This window comes from Chiloscyllium plagiosum, unplaced genomic scaffold, assembly GCF_037043375.1.
Source record: "Chiloscyllium plagiosum isolate Xiang-an unplaced genomic scaffold, Cpla_swu_hap1 HiC_scaffold_29, whole genome shotgun sequence".
NCBI lineage: Eukaryota > Metazoa > Chordata > Chondrichthyes > Orectolobiformes > Hemiscylliidae > Chiloscyllium > Chiloscyllium plagiosum.
This window is the reverse complement of record NW_028270167.1, coordinates 3,409,162-3,425,848: the sequence shown is the minus strand read 5'-3', so window position 1 is coordinate 3,425,848 and position 16,687 is coordinate 3,409,162. Positions and strand designations below refer to the sequence as shown.

General features: G+C 48.5%; 1 protein-coding gene across 3 annotated transcripts in view; it reads left to right on the top strand.

Moving 5' to 3' along the window:
• nectin1b (nectin cell adhesion molecule 1b) overlaps nucleotides 1-16,687 on the top strand; it is a 557,504-nt gene that overhangs the window by 503,382 nt on the left and 37,435 nt on the right. For all 3 annotated transcript variants that reach the window (XM_087976317.1, XM_087976315.1, XM_087976313.1), the window contains exon 7: nucleotides 5,189-5,273. In XM_087976317.1, coding sequence (XP_087832443.1) covers nucleotides 5,189-5,273 — 85 coding nt within the window. The remainder of the gene's footprint in view (nucleotides 1-5,188; nucleotides 5,274-16,687) is intronic.

The following is a 16,687-nucleotide window of genomic DNA, read 5'->3' as shown; positions in this document are numbered from 1 at the left end:
CCTACAGTGAATCAGTTATTTGCAAGGATAAATTATATTCCTGGAGCTGAGAGTTTGTCCAGTACTCCTACCACATCTTCTCCACTCTTCACCGAATACTTTAACCTCACTTCACATAATTGAGAGTTTTTTTTGTCTGCCTGTGAATTCCTGTTACTAGCACCTTTTCTGGTAATAGTCCTTCAGAAGTACATATCTCCTCATCTTTCAACATCACAGATTGAGAGGACCCTGTGTCTCTTAATGTTACAACCTGCTTACCTGCTGCTCCTGGCCTATGTAGGTAAACTTTACCTTCACAAGTATATCGTTTCAGAAGATCTGGCACTTCCTCCTTAACCAACCTCTGACCAGCTTGTACACTCTGGTGCTTTCTGTTAGTGTAGGCCGCACGAAATCACAGTGTTGGTGGGTTAGGAGAAACACTGAGAAACCAGATGTAGGAAAACAGGACAAAACTGGGAGTTTTATTGACTGGTAGCAGAAAGCATAGTGCAGGCTGGAAAGCTTCACCAGAGTGTACAAGCTGGTCAGAGGTTGGTTAAGGAGGAAGTGCCAGGATCTTGACCAATAGGCCAATGGGCTGGGGAGTGGCAGAAGGAGCTTAATTTAGATAAATGTGAGGTGCTGCATTTTGGCAAAGCAAATCTTAGCAGAGCTTATACACTTAATGGTAAGGTCCTAGGGAGTGTTGCTGAACAAAGAGACCTTGGCGTGCAGGTTCATAGCTCCTTGAAAGTGGAGTCGCAGGTAGATAGGATAGTGAAGAAGGCATTTGGTATGCTTTCCTTTATTGGTCAGAGTATTAAGTACAGGGGTTGAGAGGTCATGTTGCGGCTGTACAGGATATTGGTTAGGCCACTGTTGGAATATTGCATGCAATTCTGGTCTCCTTCCTATCGGAAGGATGTTGTGAAACTTGAAAGGGTTCAGAAAAGATTTACAAGGATGTTGCCAGGGTTGGAGGATTTGAGCTATAGGGAGAGGCTGAACAGCTGGGGCATGGGTAGGGTAATTAGACAAAGTGTTTTCCTTGAGATTGGGGAGTCCAGAACTAGAGGGCATAGGTTTAGGGTGAGAGGGGAAAGATATAAAAGAGACCTACGGGGCAACGTTTTCACACAGAGGGTGATACGTGTATGGAATGAGCTGCCAGAGGAAATGGTGGAGGCTGGTACAATTGCAACATTTAAGAGGCATTTGGATGGGTATATGAATAGGAAGGGTTTGGAGGGATATGGGCCGGGTGCTGGCAGGTTGGACCAAATTGGGTTGGGATATCTGGTCAGCATGGACAGGTTGGACCGAAGGGTCTGTTTCCATGCTGTACATCTCTATGACTCTATGACTCTATGATCACTTTATTGGGATTGTATTATAGACCCTGTAACAGTCAGAGGGAAATTGAGAAACAAATTTGTAAGGAGATCTCAGTTATCCGTAAGAATAATAGGATGGTTATGGTAGGGGATTTTAACTTTCCAAACATAGACTGGGACTGCCATTGTGTTAAGGGGTTAGATAGAGAGGAATTTGTTAAGTGTGTACAAGACAATTTTCTGATTCAGTATGTGGATGTACCTACTAGAGAAGGTGCAAACCTGACCTACTCTTGGGAAATAAGGCAGGGCAGGTGACTGAGGTGTCAGTGGGGGAGCACTTTGGGGCCAGCGACCATAATTCTATTAGTTTTAAAATAGTGTTGGAAAAAGATAGACCAGATCCAAAAGTTGAAGTTCTAAATTGGAGAAAGGCCAATTTTGACAGTATTAAGCAAGAACTTTCAAAAGCTGATTGGAGGCAGATGTTCGCAGGTAAAGTGATGGCTGGAAAATGGGAAGCCTTCAGAAATGAGATAACGAGAATCCAGAGAAAGTATATTCCTGTCAGGGTGAAAGGTTGGTAGGTGTAGAGAATGCTGGATGACTAGAGAAACTGAGGGTTTGGTTAAAAAAAAGAAGGAAACATTTGTCAGGTATAGACAGGATAGATCGAGTGAATCCTTAGAATAGTATAAAGGCAGTAGGAGTATATTTAAGAGGGAAATCAGGAGGGCAAAAAGGGGACATGAGATAGCTTTGGCAAATACAGTTAAGGAGAATCCAAAGGATTTTTACAAATACATTAAGGACAAAAGGATAACTAGGGAGAGAATAGAGCCCCTCAAAGATCAGCAAGGCGGCCTTTGTGTGGAGCCACAGAAAATGGGGGAGATACTAAACAAATATTTTGCATCAGTATTTACTGTGGAAAAGGATATGGAAGATATAGACTGTAGGAAAATAGATGGTGACACGTTGCAAAATGTCCATATTACAGAGGAGGAAGTGCTGGATGTCTTGAAACGCATAAAAGTGGATAAATACCCAGGACCTGATCAGGTATATCCTAGAACTCTGTGGGAAGCTAGAGAAGTGATTGCTGGGCCTCTTGCTGAGATATTTGTATCATCGATAGTCATAGGTGAGGTGCCGGAAGACTGGAGGTTGGCTAAGGTGGTGCCACTGTTTAAGAAGGTGGTAAGGACAAGCCAGGGAACTATAGACCGGTGAGCCTGATGTCGGTGGTGGGCAAGTTGTTGGAGGGAATCCTGAGGGACAGGTATTTGGAAAGGCAAGGACTGATTAGGGATAGTTAACAAGACTTAGTGCGTGGGAAATCATGTCTCACTGATTTGATTGAGTTTTGTTGAAGAAGTAACAAAGAGGACTGATGAGGGCAGAGCAGTAGACGTGATCTATATGGACTTCAGTAAGGCATTCGCCAAGATTCCCAATGGGAGACTGGTTAGCAAGGTTAGAGCTCACGGAATACAGGAAGAACTAGCCATTTGGATACAGAACTGGCTCAAAGGTAGAAGACAGAGGGTGGTGGTAGAGGGTTGTTTTTCAGACTGGAGGCCTGTGACCAGTGGAGTGCCACAAGGATTGGTGCTGGGTCCTCTACTTTTTGTCATTTACATAAATGATTTGGATTTGAGCATGAGGTGTAATAGGTAAGTTTGCAGATGACACCAAAATTGGAGGTGTAATGGACAGCGAAGGAGGTTACAACAGGATCTGGACCAGATGGGCCAATGGGCTGAGAAGTGGAAGATGGAGTTTAATTCAGATAAATGCGAGGTGCTACATTTTGGCAAAGCAAATCTTAGCAGGACTTATACACTTAATGGTAAGATCCTCGGGAGTGTTGCTGAACAAAGACACCTTGGAGTGCAGGTTCATAGCTCCTTGAAAGTGGAGTCGCAGGTAGATAGGATAGTGACGAAGGCGTTTGGTATGCTTTCCTTTATTGGTCAGAGTATTGAGTACAGGATTTGGGAGGTCATGTTGCGGCTGTACAGGACATTGGTTAGGCACTGTTGGAATATTGCGTGCAGTTCTGGTCTCCTTCCTATCGGAATAATGTTGAAAAACTTGAAAGGGTTCAGAAAGACTTACAAGGATGTTGCCAGGATTGGAGGATCTGAGCTATAAGGAGAGGCTGAATAGGCTGGGGCTGTTTTCCCTGGAGCGTCGGAGGCTGAGGGATGACCTTATAGAGGTTTACAAAATCATAAGGGGCATGGATAGGATAAATAGACAAAGTCTTTTCCCTGGGGTGGGGGAGTCCAGAACTAGAGGACATAGATTTAGGGTGAGAGGGGAAAGATATAAAAGACACCAAAGAGGCAACATTTTCACACAGAGGGTGGTATGTGTATGGAATGAGCTGCCAGAGGAAGTGGTGGAGGCTGGTACAATTGCAACATTTAAAAGGCATTTGGATGGGTATATGAATAGGAAGGGTTTGGAGGGATATGGGCCGGGTGCTGGCAAGTGGGACGAGATTGGGTTGGGATATCTGGTCAGCATGGACAGGTTGGACCGAAGGGTCTGATTCCATGCTGTACATCTCTATGACTCTATGTTTCATTTCTGTCTAACTCACTATCTCCACTCCTCACCCCCTCTAATCCTCATCCCCTAGAACCCCCTACCCCTCATATCCTCCAATCCCTTTCAACTCCATCCCTTCCACTCCTTATTGCTTCCATCCCCTCACCCACTCCACTCCTCACTGCCTCCTTCACTCCCCTCCATCCCTCTCCTCCATCCTCACTACCTCTATTTCAATATGAATTCCTCACAGTCAACATCACAAAAAGCAGATGAAATGGTCTTTTTAACATTGCTGCTTATGCACCAGTAGGCTGCTTCACCCTTCAAAAATACCTCAGTGACAGTAAAGAGCCCTGAGATGTCCGAAAGTTGTTTAAAGTACTTTAGAATGCAAGTCTTTCTTCTTTTCCTTACATTTTGTCTTTTGCTCTTTGCCAGTTTTCTGCCTGTCATCTGAGTGAAAGTTTTATTGAAATCCAGTACCTCCACAGTCCCTCCCCAACGCTCCTGGCCCATGCTCACTGCCATTTTGTTAAAAATACATACAATGGGACTGTTCATGTTTTGTCTCGATTTCTGAAACCTAATCTGGTTCAGATTGCCCTCAATGCTCTGGTCGTCATTAGCGACTGATGGTCGAATTTTCCTGCATCACCTCCCTCTCTGCTCTGTGTGGTCATTCTTTCAACAAGTTCCAGAATGTTCCTACCAGGGGCTCCGCCATCACACTCTGGAGTCCCACAGAGCTTCCCAGGTCTGTTAGATTTGGCCCAGGTGAATTGATTCACTTGGAGGTGGTCAGGCATGAGCAATGGGCACACTAATGTTATTACAGTCTGTCTCTCTGGGCACATCTCATGGTCCATTGAAGGGCTGCACTGAATAGCAGGAATATCATGGAGTTATGGCCCAATCTCTCACTGAGCTGTGAGCTATAAAACTGAGGATGCTTACTGTCACTCTGTGTGGGACAGTAATTACAACAATCGATTCAGTGTAAAGAGCAGGGGAGCAGGATTAACACTAATCAGTGAAGGTTTGTTAACTGAATGAGGAACACTAACGAAGCATTACGCAGTGGCAGGGGGTTAGTGATACAGTCGGTCTGTGAGCCACCAGACAACAGGACAGGGACAAGGTAAGGGTCATGACAAACATCGAGAGACAGTTTGAAAATGTAAAGCTTCAAATGCACCAACACGTCTCCCTCTACCCCCCCCCCCCCCCCCCCCCCCCCCAGAAACTGCAGGGATTGTCTGCAGCACCTGCCTCCCCGATACTGAAATCTTTGTTTCTGTTACAAACAGGATTGACCTTCCTCCATCCCACAAACCGCCAGCTCCTGAAAAGAAGACGGAGATGAAGAGTCAGTTGACGGCAGACGACATTCAGGTAACAGCAGCAGGTGGAGGCTGGTGACCAGCTACTCACCAACTCCAGAGAGACTGAAACTGTCCAGCCCATGGTCAGGAGAGTGGGCCTCAGAGAACAGGAGCAGACAGTCATCCTGAGACCATGTGTTTGGGTGAAAAATGGCTCTTGCAGGGGTAAAGTAAATTCCCTTTCTCCATCCGGGAATGGGGCTGGACCAGCATTTGTTACCCAAATTTAGTTGCCCCTTGAACTGAGTGACTTGTTAGTGCCATTTCAGTGGGCAGTTAAGAGTCACATTGCTGTGAGTCTGGAGTTATAAGTGGGTCAGACCAGGTGAGGATGGCAGATTCCTCTCCTATTAGTGAACCGGATGGGTTTTCATAACAATTGACAGCAGTAATGTGATGACTATCTGCCAGCAGGGATAGTGGGACCCATGTTCCCAGAACATTAACCTGGGGTTCTGAGTTACCTGTCCACAATACCACACCCCATGCACGGAGCCAGGTGTAAGAAAGAGGGCCCATCAGACTATTCCAGTAGCTGATTCTGGGAGCTCCATGCTCTGGAAGGTCTCGGAGGGGGAGATTGGCAGATTGTCCAGAATGGTAACCGAGATCAGGATTCCAGTCACATGGAGAAACCGAGGCTGCCCTCCTCTGAGCAGAGGAAGTCAAAGGTAGATTGAACTGAGAAGGATTTTGATCAAGTTAATGAGGAGAAATTGGAAGATTGGTGAGTAGAGGGATGCAGATTGCAAATAATTTCTCAAAAACGCTGGGTGAAATTCTCACAAAATGTCTCTCTATGGACATGATTTGGAGATGCTGGTGTTGGACTGGGGTGCATAAAGTTAAAAATCACACAACACCAGGTTATGGTCCAACAGGTTTAATTGGAAGCACTAGCTTTCAGAGTGCCGCTCCTTCATCAGGTGGTTGAGATGATCCAGAATGTGCTGCCTAAAAGGGATCTGGTAGCAGATCCAAGAGGAACTTTCAAAGTGAATGGTAGCAGGCCCCAGGGAGTGAGCGGGAGGATGGGTCTCAGTGAGCCGACACACAAACAACAGGCAGATGGGGCAGAAGTCTTTGCTTCATTCATTGGTCACAACAGCCAGGGGCTGAGTGTGACTGTGGTGAAGAGTGAGCAGAGCTCAGGCAGCTACCAAGGCCCAATCCACAGGGAGGAGGGAGAGTCAGGGAATAGGCCCAGGGCCATGTCAGACACCAGCTGCAAGGGGGACAGGAGGCTGACCCTGGGTAGAGGGCATTGGATAGATTTGGCACTGGGTAGGGTCACACTGGGTAGGGTCACACTGGGTAGGGGTCACACTGGGTAGGGTCACACTGGGTCGATGTCACACTGAGTAGATGTCACACTGGGTAGGATCGCACTGGGTGGGGGTCACACTGGATAGGGGTGACACTGGGTAGGGGTGACACTGGGTAGATGTCGCACTGAGTAGATGTCACTTTGGGTAGGATCGCACTGGGTAGGGTCACACTGGGTAGGGGTCACACTGGGTAGGGGTCACACTGGGTTGATGTCGCACTGAGTAGGAGTGACACTGGGTCGATGTCGCACTGGGTGGGGGTCACACTGCGTAAGGTCACGCTGGGTAGGGTCACACTAGGTAGGGGTGACACTGGGTAGGGGTGACACTGGGTAGATGTCACACTGGGTAGGGTCACACTGGGTAGGGGTGACACTGGGTAGATGTCACACTGGGTAGGGTCACACTGGGTAGGGGTGACACTGGATAGGGGTGACACTGGGTAGATGTCACACTGGGTAGGGTCACACTGGGTAGGGGTGACACTGGGTAGATGTCACACTGGGTGGGGGTCACACTGGGTAGGGTCACACTGGGTAGGCGTCACACTGGGTAGATGTCACACTGGGTAGGGGTGATACTGGATAGGGTCACACTGGGTAGATGTCACACTGGGTAGGGTCACACTGGGTAGATGTCACACTGTGTAGATGTCACACTGGGTAGGGTCACACTGGGTAGGAGTCACACAGGGTAGGGGTGACACTGGGTCGATGTCGCACTGGGTGGGGGTCACACTGTGTAGGGTCACACTGCGTAGGGTCACACTGGGTAGGGGTGACACTGGGTAGGGCCACACTGGGTAGGGGTGACACTGGGTAGCGGTGACACTGGATAGGGGTGACACTGGGTAGGGGGTGACACTGCATATGGCCACACTGAGTAGGGGGTGATACTGGGTAGGGGTGACACTGGGTAGGGTCATATTGGGTAGGGTCATATTGGGTAGGGGTGGCACGAAGAAGGTGATTGTTCACAACTAGAGAAATGGGGTCAGGAATTGTCCCTCAACTGCAGAAATCGTTTCTGCCGTTCAGTTAATTCATGTCTGATCCCCATTTACCAGCTTGGGCCCACTACCCAACCTCACCAAACATGAAATCTCCATCATAAAATTCTGCAGTAAAGACTCTGAGCCACTTACAACACATTCAGGGAGTGAACAGTGTGCATTTCACCTGTTTACTGTTGGAAACCCTTTAAGTAATTTCAACAAATACACTGTTGCCTCAGGGCAGAAGTGGGTACTGCAGATGCTGGAAAGCAGAGTTTAGATCAGAGTGGTGCTGGAAAAGCTCAGCAGGTCAGGCAGCATCCGAGGAGCAGCAAAGCTCTTCATCAGGAATGAGGCAAGGAGCCTCCAGGGTGGAGAGATAAATGGGGGGGTGGGGCTGGGGAGAAGGTAGCAAAGAGTACAATAGGTGAATGGGGGTGGGGATGGAGGTGATAGGTCAGAGAGGAGGGTGGAGTTGATAGGTGGGAAGGGAGATAGGCAGGTAGGACAGGTCATGAGGACAGTGCTGAGCTGGAAGGATGGAACTGGGGTAAGGTGGGGGGAGGGGAAATGAGGAAACTGGTGAAGTCCACATTGATGCCCTGGGGTTGAAGTGTTCCGAGGCGGAAGATGAGGTGTTCTTCCTCCAGGCGTCTGGTGGTGAGGGAGCGGCTGTGAAGGGGGCCCAGGACCTCCATGTCCTCGACAGAGTGGGAGGGGGAGTTGAAATGTTGGGCCACGGGGCGGTGTGGTTGATTGGTGCGGGTGTCCCGGAGATGTTCCCTAAAGCACTCTGCTAGGAGGCGTCCAGTCTCCCCAATGTAGAGGAGACCGCATCGGGAGCAACGGATACAATAGATGATATTGGTGGATGTGCAGGTAAAACTTTGATGGATGTGGAAGGCTCCTTTGGGGCCTTGGACGGAGGTGAGGAGGGAGATGTGGGGGCAGGTTTTGCAATTCCTGCAGTGGCAGGGGAAGGTGCCAGGATGGGAGGGTGGGTTGTTGGGGGGCATGGACCTGACCAGGTAGTCATGGAGAGAATGGTCTTTGCAGAAGGCAGAAAGGGGTGGGGAGGGAAATATATCCCTGGTGGTGGGGTCTGTTTGGAGGTGGCGGAAATGTCGGCGGATGATTTGGTTTATGCGAAGGTTAGTAGGGTGGAAAGTGAGCACCGGGGGGGTTCTGTCCTTGTTACGGTTGGAGGGGTGGGGTTTGAGGTCAGAGGTGCGGGATGTGGATGAGATGCGTTGGAGGGCATCTTTAACCACGTGGGAAGGGAAATTGCGGTCTCTAAAAAAGGAGGCCATCTGGTGTGTTCTATGGTGGAACTGGTCCTCCTGGGAGCAGATACGGCGGAGGCAGAGGAATTGGGAATACGGAATGGCATTTTTGCAGGAGGTAGGGTGGGAAGAGGTGTAATCCAGGTAGCTGTGGGAGTTGGTGGATTTGTAAAAAATGTCAGTGTCAAGTCGGTCGTCATTAATGGAGATGGAGAGGTCCAGGAAGGGGAGGGAGGTGTCAGAGATGGTCCAGGTAAATTTAAGGTCAGGGTGGAAAGTGTTGGTGAAGTTGATGAACTGCTCAATTTCCTCGCGGTAGCACGAGGTGGCGCCAATGCAGTCATCAACGTAGCGGAGGAAGAGGTGGGGAGTGGTGCCGGTGTAATTACGGAAGATCAACTGCTCTACGTAGCCAACAAAGAGATAGGCATAGCTGGGGCCCATGGCTACCCCTTTGTCTGGAGGAAGTGGGAGGTTTCGAAGGAGAAATTGTTAAGGGTGAGGACCAGTTCAGCCAAACAAATTAGAGTGTTGGTGGAAGGGTATTATTGGGGAGAGGAAGAAATGGAGGGCTTGGAGGCCCTGGTCATGGCGGATGGAGGTGTAGAGGGATTGGATATCCATGGTGAAGATGAGGCATTGGAGGCCAGGGAAACGGAAGTCTTGGGGGAGGTGGAGGACTTGGGTGGTGTCTCGAACGTATGTGGGGAGTTCCTGGACTATGGGGGATAGGAGAGTATCGAGGTAGGTGGAGATGAGTTCACTGGGGCAGGAGCATGCTGAGACAATGGGTCGGCCAGGGTGGTCAGGCTTGTGGATCTTGGGAAGGAGGTAGAACCGGGCAGTGTGGGGTTCCCGGACTATGAGGTTGGAAGCTGTGGGTTGGAGATCTCCTGAGGTGATGAGGTTCTGTATGGTCTGGGAGATGATGGTTTGGTGATGGGGGATGGGGGATGGGGTCATGGTCGAGGGGGCGATAGGAGGAGGTGTCCTCGATTTGGCGTTTGGCTTCAGCGGTGTAGAGGTCAGTGCGCCAGACTACCACTGCGCCCCCTTTATCCGCTGGCTTGATAGTGAGATTGGGATTGGAGCAGAGGGAGTGGAGTGCTGCACATTGTGAGGGTGAGAGGTTGGAGTGGGGGAGCGGGGTAGACAGGTTGAGGCGATTGATGTCCCAGTGACAGTTGGGTGTACAGGTCAGGGCACCGCTGTTTCCTCAGACCAGCCATGGTGTTTCTTTGTCCATTCTATGTCCATGCCCTCCGCAGTTTCCCCGTATTCTTCAGGGGAATGTTTCTTTAATGAAGCTCAGATAAAATAAGTGACACTCTGTTATATTCCAGATATATAAATGTTGATAAAGTTTGACATTGAGTCAGCCTTTACTCAGTCCTGTATTTATTTACAAAGTGAAACATTGCAAGCCTAGACTTCCGCACTCCACCACATTCCAGCTCCTAAGGAACTGTTTCTATTGCAATACTGAGGGAGTGCTACTTTATTGGTGTGGCGCATCTTTGGGTTAATATTTTAAACTGGGTCCACAGTTACCCTCTCAGCTGGATCTCAAAGATCTTATGGTTAAGTTCAAGCAAGAGCAACTTCCAAGAGTCATGGCTAACAGTTATCCAACATGAAAACCTCATCCAAACCACATTATTACATTTATCAGACAGCTCTGGGGGACCCGCCTCTTCCTATGTTGTTGCAATGACTAGTCTTTCAGAGGAACTGATCAACTGTGTAAGCATTCAGGAATGGCCAAAGATCAAAAATAATGCTACAAACATATAGATTTTCTCTCTGACGGTGAAGAAACTGACTCTACACACACTGACTCTCACTGGGGTACAGTCCCACACACACACACTGACTCTCACTGGGGTACAGTCCCACACACACACACTGACTCTCACTGGGGTACAGTCCCACACACACACACTGACTCTCACTGGGGTACAGTCCCACACACACACACTGACTCTCACTGGGGTACAGTCCCACACACACACACTGACTCTCACTGGGGTACAGTCCCACACACACACACTGACTCTCACTGGGGTACAGTCCCACACACACACACTGACTGTCACTGGGGGTACAGTCCCACACACACACACTGACTGTCATTGGGGTACAGTCCCACACACACACACTGACTGTCATTGGGGTACAGTCCCCCCCACACACAGACTCTCACTGGGGTACGGGGTCTCACACACACACACACTTGTTATGGGATCCCTCACACACTGACTCTCATCGCAAATGCAGTACACAGTTGAGAAGGGAAAAAATTTGCATTTGTATAGCACCTTTCATGATTTCAGGATACGCTAAAATGTCAAAGAAAATCTGTTGAAGTGTTACCCTTCTAATATAGAAAACACAGCAGCAAGCTCCCACATAAAAACAATGTCATAATGATGAGGTGTTTCTTTTGAACTGATGTTGTTGGAGAAAATGAACATTGAGGTTCAGGCCTTGATATCTCGTCTTGAAATTAGTTCCTTGGAACCAATCATCAACATCTGAGAGAGGAACTGTCTTAATGGCTCATCCAGTCGTGACAGGGGCAGGGTTGGACAGAATGAGCTTGGATTTACAAAAGGGAGATCAAGTTTGACAAATGAATTGGATATTTTGAGGATGTAACTAGGAGAGTTGATAAGGGGGAGCCAGTTGAAGTGGTTTGCTTGGACTTTAAAAGCTATTTGATAAATTTCCACCTCAAAGATTAATGTGTAAAATTGAAGTGTATCATTTGCAGTAGTGTACTGACATGAATAGAGAGCTGCTTGGCAGACAGGAAACACAAGGAAATAAACAGACCATCTCCAAGTGGCAGCCAGTAACTAGTGTGGTCCTTCAGGAATTCGTTCTCAGATAAAGAGACCAGATCTGTACACAATCCTCTGGGCTTGGTCTTACCAAGGCCTGATATAATTGCAACCAGACATCCTGCTCGGAGACTCAAATCCTCTCTCTATCAAAGCCAACAAACCAATTGGCTCCTTCACTATCTGCTGCATGTTTACCGTCAGTGACTGGTGTACTAAGATACCCAGGTCCCACTGGGGTCCCAGTATAAGAATATCGGGTAGGACATTTAGGACTGAGATGAGGAGAATTGACTTTACCCAGAGAGTAGGTGGAGGTGGGTACTACAGATGCTGGAGATTAGAGTCAATATCAGAGTGGTGCTGGAAAAGCACAGCAGGTCAGGCAGCATCCAAGGAGCAGGAAAATCAACGTTTCGGGCAAAAACCCTTCATCAGGAATTCCTGATGAAGGGCTTTTGCCTGAAATGTCGATTTTCCTGCTCTTCAGATGCTGCCTGTCCAGTTGTGCTTTTCCAGCACCACTCTGATATTGACTTTACCCAGAGAGTGGGGAGCCTGTGGAATGCACTGCCACAGAATGTGATTGAGGCTGAAACATTGAATGTTTTCAAGAAGAAGTTAGATACAGTTCATAGGGCTGAAGGGACAGAAGGATTAGTGGGGAGAGAGCGGGAACAGGGGACTGAGCTGGATGATCAGCAATGATCATATTAAATGGGGGAACGGGCTTAAAGGGCCTACTCCTGCTCCGAGTTTCTGTGTGTCTATGTTTCAGTGCTGAGCTGTGATATCCATCTGGATGTTGGGCACGTGCCCTCAGTGTGGGACCCCTCAGAGTGTGAGAGTGCCCTCCTCCCCCCCCCCCCCCCACCCCCCATCCCCCGCCCTCCCCTCCCCCCATTTGGTCTGGCTCAATGCCCACACACAGCCCTGACTGGGCAGCACCCCAGCTGCTCCTGAGAGTGCGCCGATGGCCAATGGCAGGAGAGGCTGGCGTGAGGCTGCAGGCCTGTCTGTAACAAGGTGGAAAAGCTGAGCTCCGCCTGTCCGAGTGCCTTCAAACTCCCTGCCTCACTGCTGGAGGCCCACGGGTGGAAGATGTGCTTGGCTCGATTGGAGGCACTGTAAAAAAAGACCAGGCAGATTGGAAATGAGAAAATATAAAATAACAAAATAAATCACTGCAAGGAATATTACCCCAAAGCAAAGAGATAACTGAATAACTGCTGAATAAAGCAGCAAGCCAGTAGACTGTGTCCAGCCAATAACCAGCTTTCACTGATTGGAATGTTTACAGGATTAATAGAGCAATATTGTCACAAAGAGACATTTTCCTGCAGAGATAGTTCTAGTTGATGAACAGTTGTTACACTTCCATGTCAAAACCCTCCACATTTTTCACCTCTGTTATCTGTCACCATTTCAGTTTACATTGTGAGGGGCTGTGATGGAAACCCAGGCACCTTCAGAACCCCCTACCCCTCCAACACCTCAATCCTGACTCTGCGTAGACCCATCTTACCTGGGACCTGCAGTAAAGATCCAGGTCAGATGTCACATGACACCAGGTTACAGTCCAACAGGTTTATCTGAAATCACAAGTCACTTTCACCTGCTGAAGGGGCAGCGCTCTGAAAGCTTGTGATTTCAAATAAACCTATTGGACTATAACCTGGTGTCATGTGACTTCTGACTGTATCCACCCCAGTCCATCACCAGCACCACCTCCACATCAGTGAAGAACCAGACATCGGGTGGTCTTGCTGCTAAGGGAAGGCACAGACAGTCCACACACTCAGGGATTGGTTAATCCTCCCAGCTCCAAAGTAGACGGTCCTCAGGTCCTCAGGACCTGAATTTCTTATTTATTGGTGTCATGGACATCGCTGGCTGGGTCAGCATTTATTGCCCATCCCTAGTTGCCCTTGAGGTAGTAGGGGTGAGCTGCCTTCCTGAACCACTGAAGTCCACCTGCTATAGATTGACCCACAAATGCCAGTAGAACATAGAACATTGAACATTCCAGCGCAGTACAGGCCCTTCAGTCCTCAATGTTGCACCGACCTGTGATACCAATCTGAAGTCCATCTCTAACCTACACTATTCCATTCTCATCCATATGTTTATCCAATGACCATTTAAATGCCCCTAAAGTTGGTGAGTCCACTGTTATTGCAGGCAGGGCATTCCACGCCCCTACGAGTGTCTGAGGGAGGGAACTCCAGGATGTTAACCCAGCGACACTGAAGGAACAGTGGTATATTTCCAAATCAGGATGGTGACTCAGACAGGAACTTGCCAGGGGTTCAGAAAGTGCTGTGTAATGAAACTATATTTTCTCCCTTGTCCCATTCTGCACAGTAATGTCCGCCCACCCCCGATGTCTGCACCCTCACCCCAGGGACTGCCCCCACCCCCAGGAACTGCTCCCACCCTGGTGTATGTCCCCCTCACCCGCAGGGAGCGCCCCTCACCCCTCCGTATCTGGTTACACTCCCAGTGTCGAGGCCTGATAGATTACCCCTGGACTGGGCTGTTTGGGGTTTCGCCTGGTTTTGTTCGGTATCTCTCAGGCCCCACTGTTTGTATCGATGCTGCCAGTGGAGGGTCGGATATACAGCTGGTGCCAGATGCTGGTGGAGGGCTGGGGGAGCTGTTTGCTCCCTGGAGCTTATAAACTAAGGGACAGATTCTGCAGGAATCAAGTGAAACATTGAGCTCGGTGTCAGGAAAATTGATTTGCTCCGGTCCAAGTCGTAAATACGGAACCATGCTCAATTTGCGAAAGCCGCTCAATCATTTGTTTCTGTATTCATTACATAAGCAGAGTCTGACAAGGACTGACTGTGCCTCATACACTGGCTAAAATAAGCTGTTATCTTATTGATTTGTTACAAACTACACTGTTACTGTATTGATTTGAGTAAAAGATTCTATCAGTTAACCCTGCATCCCACAGGGCAGCGTGGCTCCCAGTGTGGTCAATCTTTATGCTTTCCTGATGTGTGGGGTGTCACTGGCTGGGTCAGAATATGTTGCCCTCCCTGATTGCCCCTTGAACTGAGTGACCTGCTCGGTCATTTCAGAGACAATCATGTTTTCCAATGGGAGTCACATGTCAGCCAGGTCAGGATTGGACAGTGTATTCCTTTTCTAAAAAGCATGATGATCATAGAATCCCTACAGTGTGAAAGCAGGCCATTCAGCCCATCAAGTCCATCCTGACCCTCCGAAGATCATCCCAACCAGATTCTACCCCCATCCCTGTAACCCTGCATCCCCCCGTGGCCAATCCATCCAACCTGCACATCTTTGGACTGTGGGAGGAAAGCCACAGTCAATGCGCAAACTCCAAACAGACAGCCGCCCGAGGCTGGAATTGAACCTGGGTCCCTGGCGCTGGGAGGCAGCAGTGCTAACCAGTGAGCCACCCAAGATAAACACAAACGTGGCTAGAGAAACTCAGCAGGTCTGGCAGCACCTGCAGAGAAAGAAACAAAGTTAACATTTCAAGTTGAACATGAGTCTTCTTTGGAACTTTGGTGAACCTGATGTGATTTTAAACAATAGCTGTTGTGGTTACTGTCACTGAGACTAGTTTTACATTCCAGATTTATTCATTGAATTTAAACACCACCTGCTGCAGGATTTGAACACATGCCTTTAGGGAATAGCCTCCAATTACCAGCTCAGTGACAATCACTTTCCCCAGACAGTTCGGAGAGCATTAGAGTAACACCATTGCAACTCTAACACATAGTCAACCAGCTCTCGAGCACGTGTTCATCTAGTCAGTGTGGCTCGGTTTATGAACTTGTTTCATTGTGCCTCTGAACCTGAAGATCGCAGGTTCAGTCCCTGCTCCAGAACCTGAATGCACAAAGAAAATCAAAGTGAACATATGGGGTGCTGATATGATGTTAAGCTCAAGCCTCTGATTGTCCTGTCAGGCAGATATAAAAGTCCTGGAGGACTATTTCCAAGCAGACAGAGGTGTTCTGCTGAGTACACTGATCAATACTTATCCCTTCAGGAAGATCACAGGAACAGATGTGCTGGTCATCATCACATTGCTGTTTTTGGGAATTTCCTGAAACTACCACATTCCCTGCATTAAATTTCAGACGTACTTCATTAGTTGTCAAGTTCTTTGGGACTTCTGATGGGCATGGAAGGCGCTATACAAATACAGGTCTTCCTTTTTCCCAACATTCTTTGTGGTGTCAAATTTGACCCTAAATTGTTAGACTGGTTCTGTATGAGCAAACATTAAGCTGCCATTATCAGAGAGAGGGTGATTGGTGAGGTCTGTAACCTGATGGGTTACCACACCTCAGGTGAGGTTGAGAAAGCAAAGCCTTCACGGGAACCAGTGCAAGATTCAAACCCCTGGTGTTAGCATCACTCCACATTGTAAACCAGCAATCCAGCCAACTGAGCTAAACAGACCCCAGGATGATACTGTGGCTTTAGGAGGAGTGTTTTGTCCTGTTTTCATTCGGAGAGTACTGATGGACAGTCTATCAGAAAATAAGCAAATTGTGAGGCTTTTTAAAAAAAAACATTGGAACAACAGAACCAGCTTGAGTGGATGGGGTCAAAATCTCACAGATGCAAATCTCTCCCCTCCCCACTCCCTTTCTCTCCCTCTCCCTCTCTTTCTCTCTGTCTCTGTGTCCTCTCTCTCCCTCTCTGTCTCTGTTTCTCTCTGTCTCTTGTCTCTCTCTCTCCCTCTCTCTCTCCCTCTGTCTCTCTCTGTCTCTCCCTCTCTGTCTGTCTGTCTCTCTCCCTCTCTGTCTCTGTCTCCTCTCTCTCCCTCTTTGTCTCTGTCTCTGTTTCTCTCTGTCTCTGCCTCTCTCTCTCTCTCTCTCCCTCTCTGTCTCTATCTCCTCTCTCTCCCTCTCTGTCTCTGTTTCTCTCTGTCTCTGCCTCTCTCTCTCTCTCTCTCCTTCTCTGTCTGTCTCTCTCTCTCC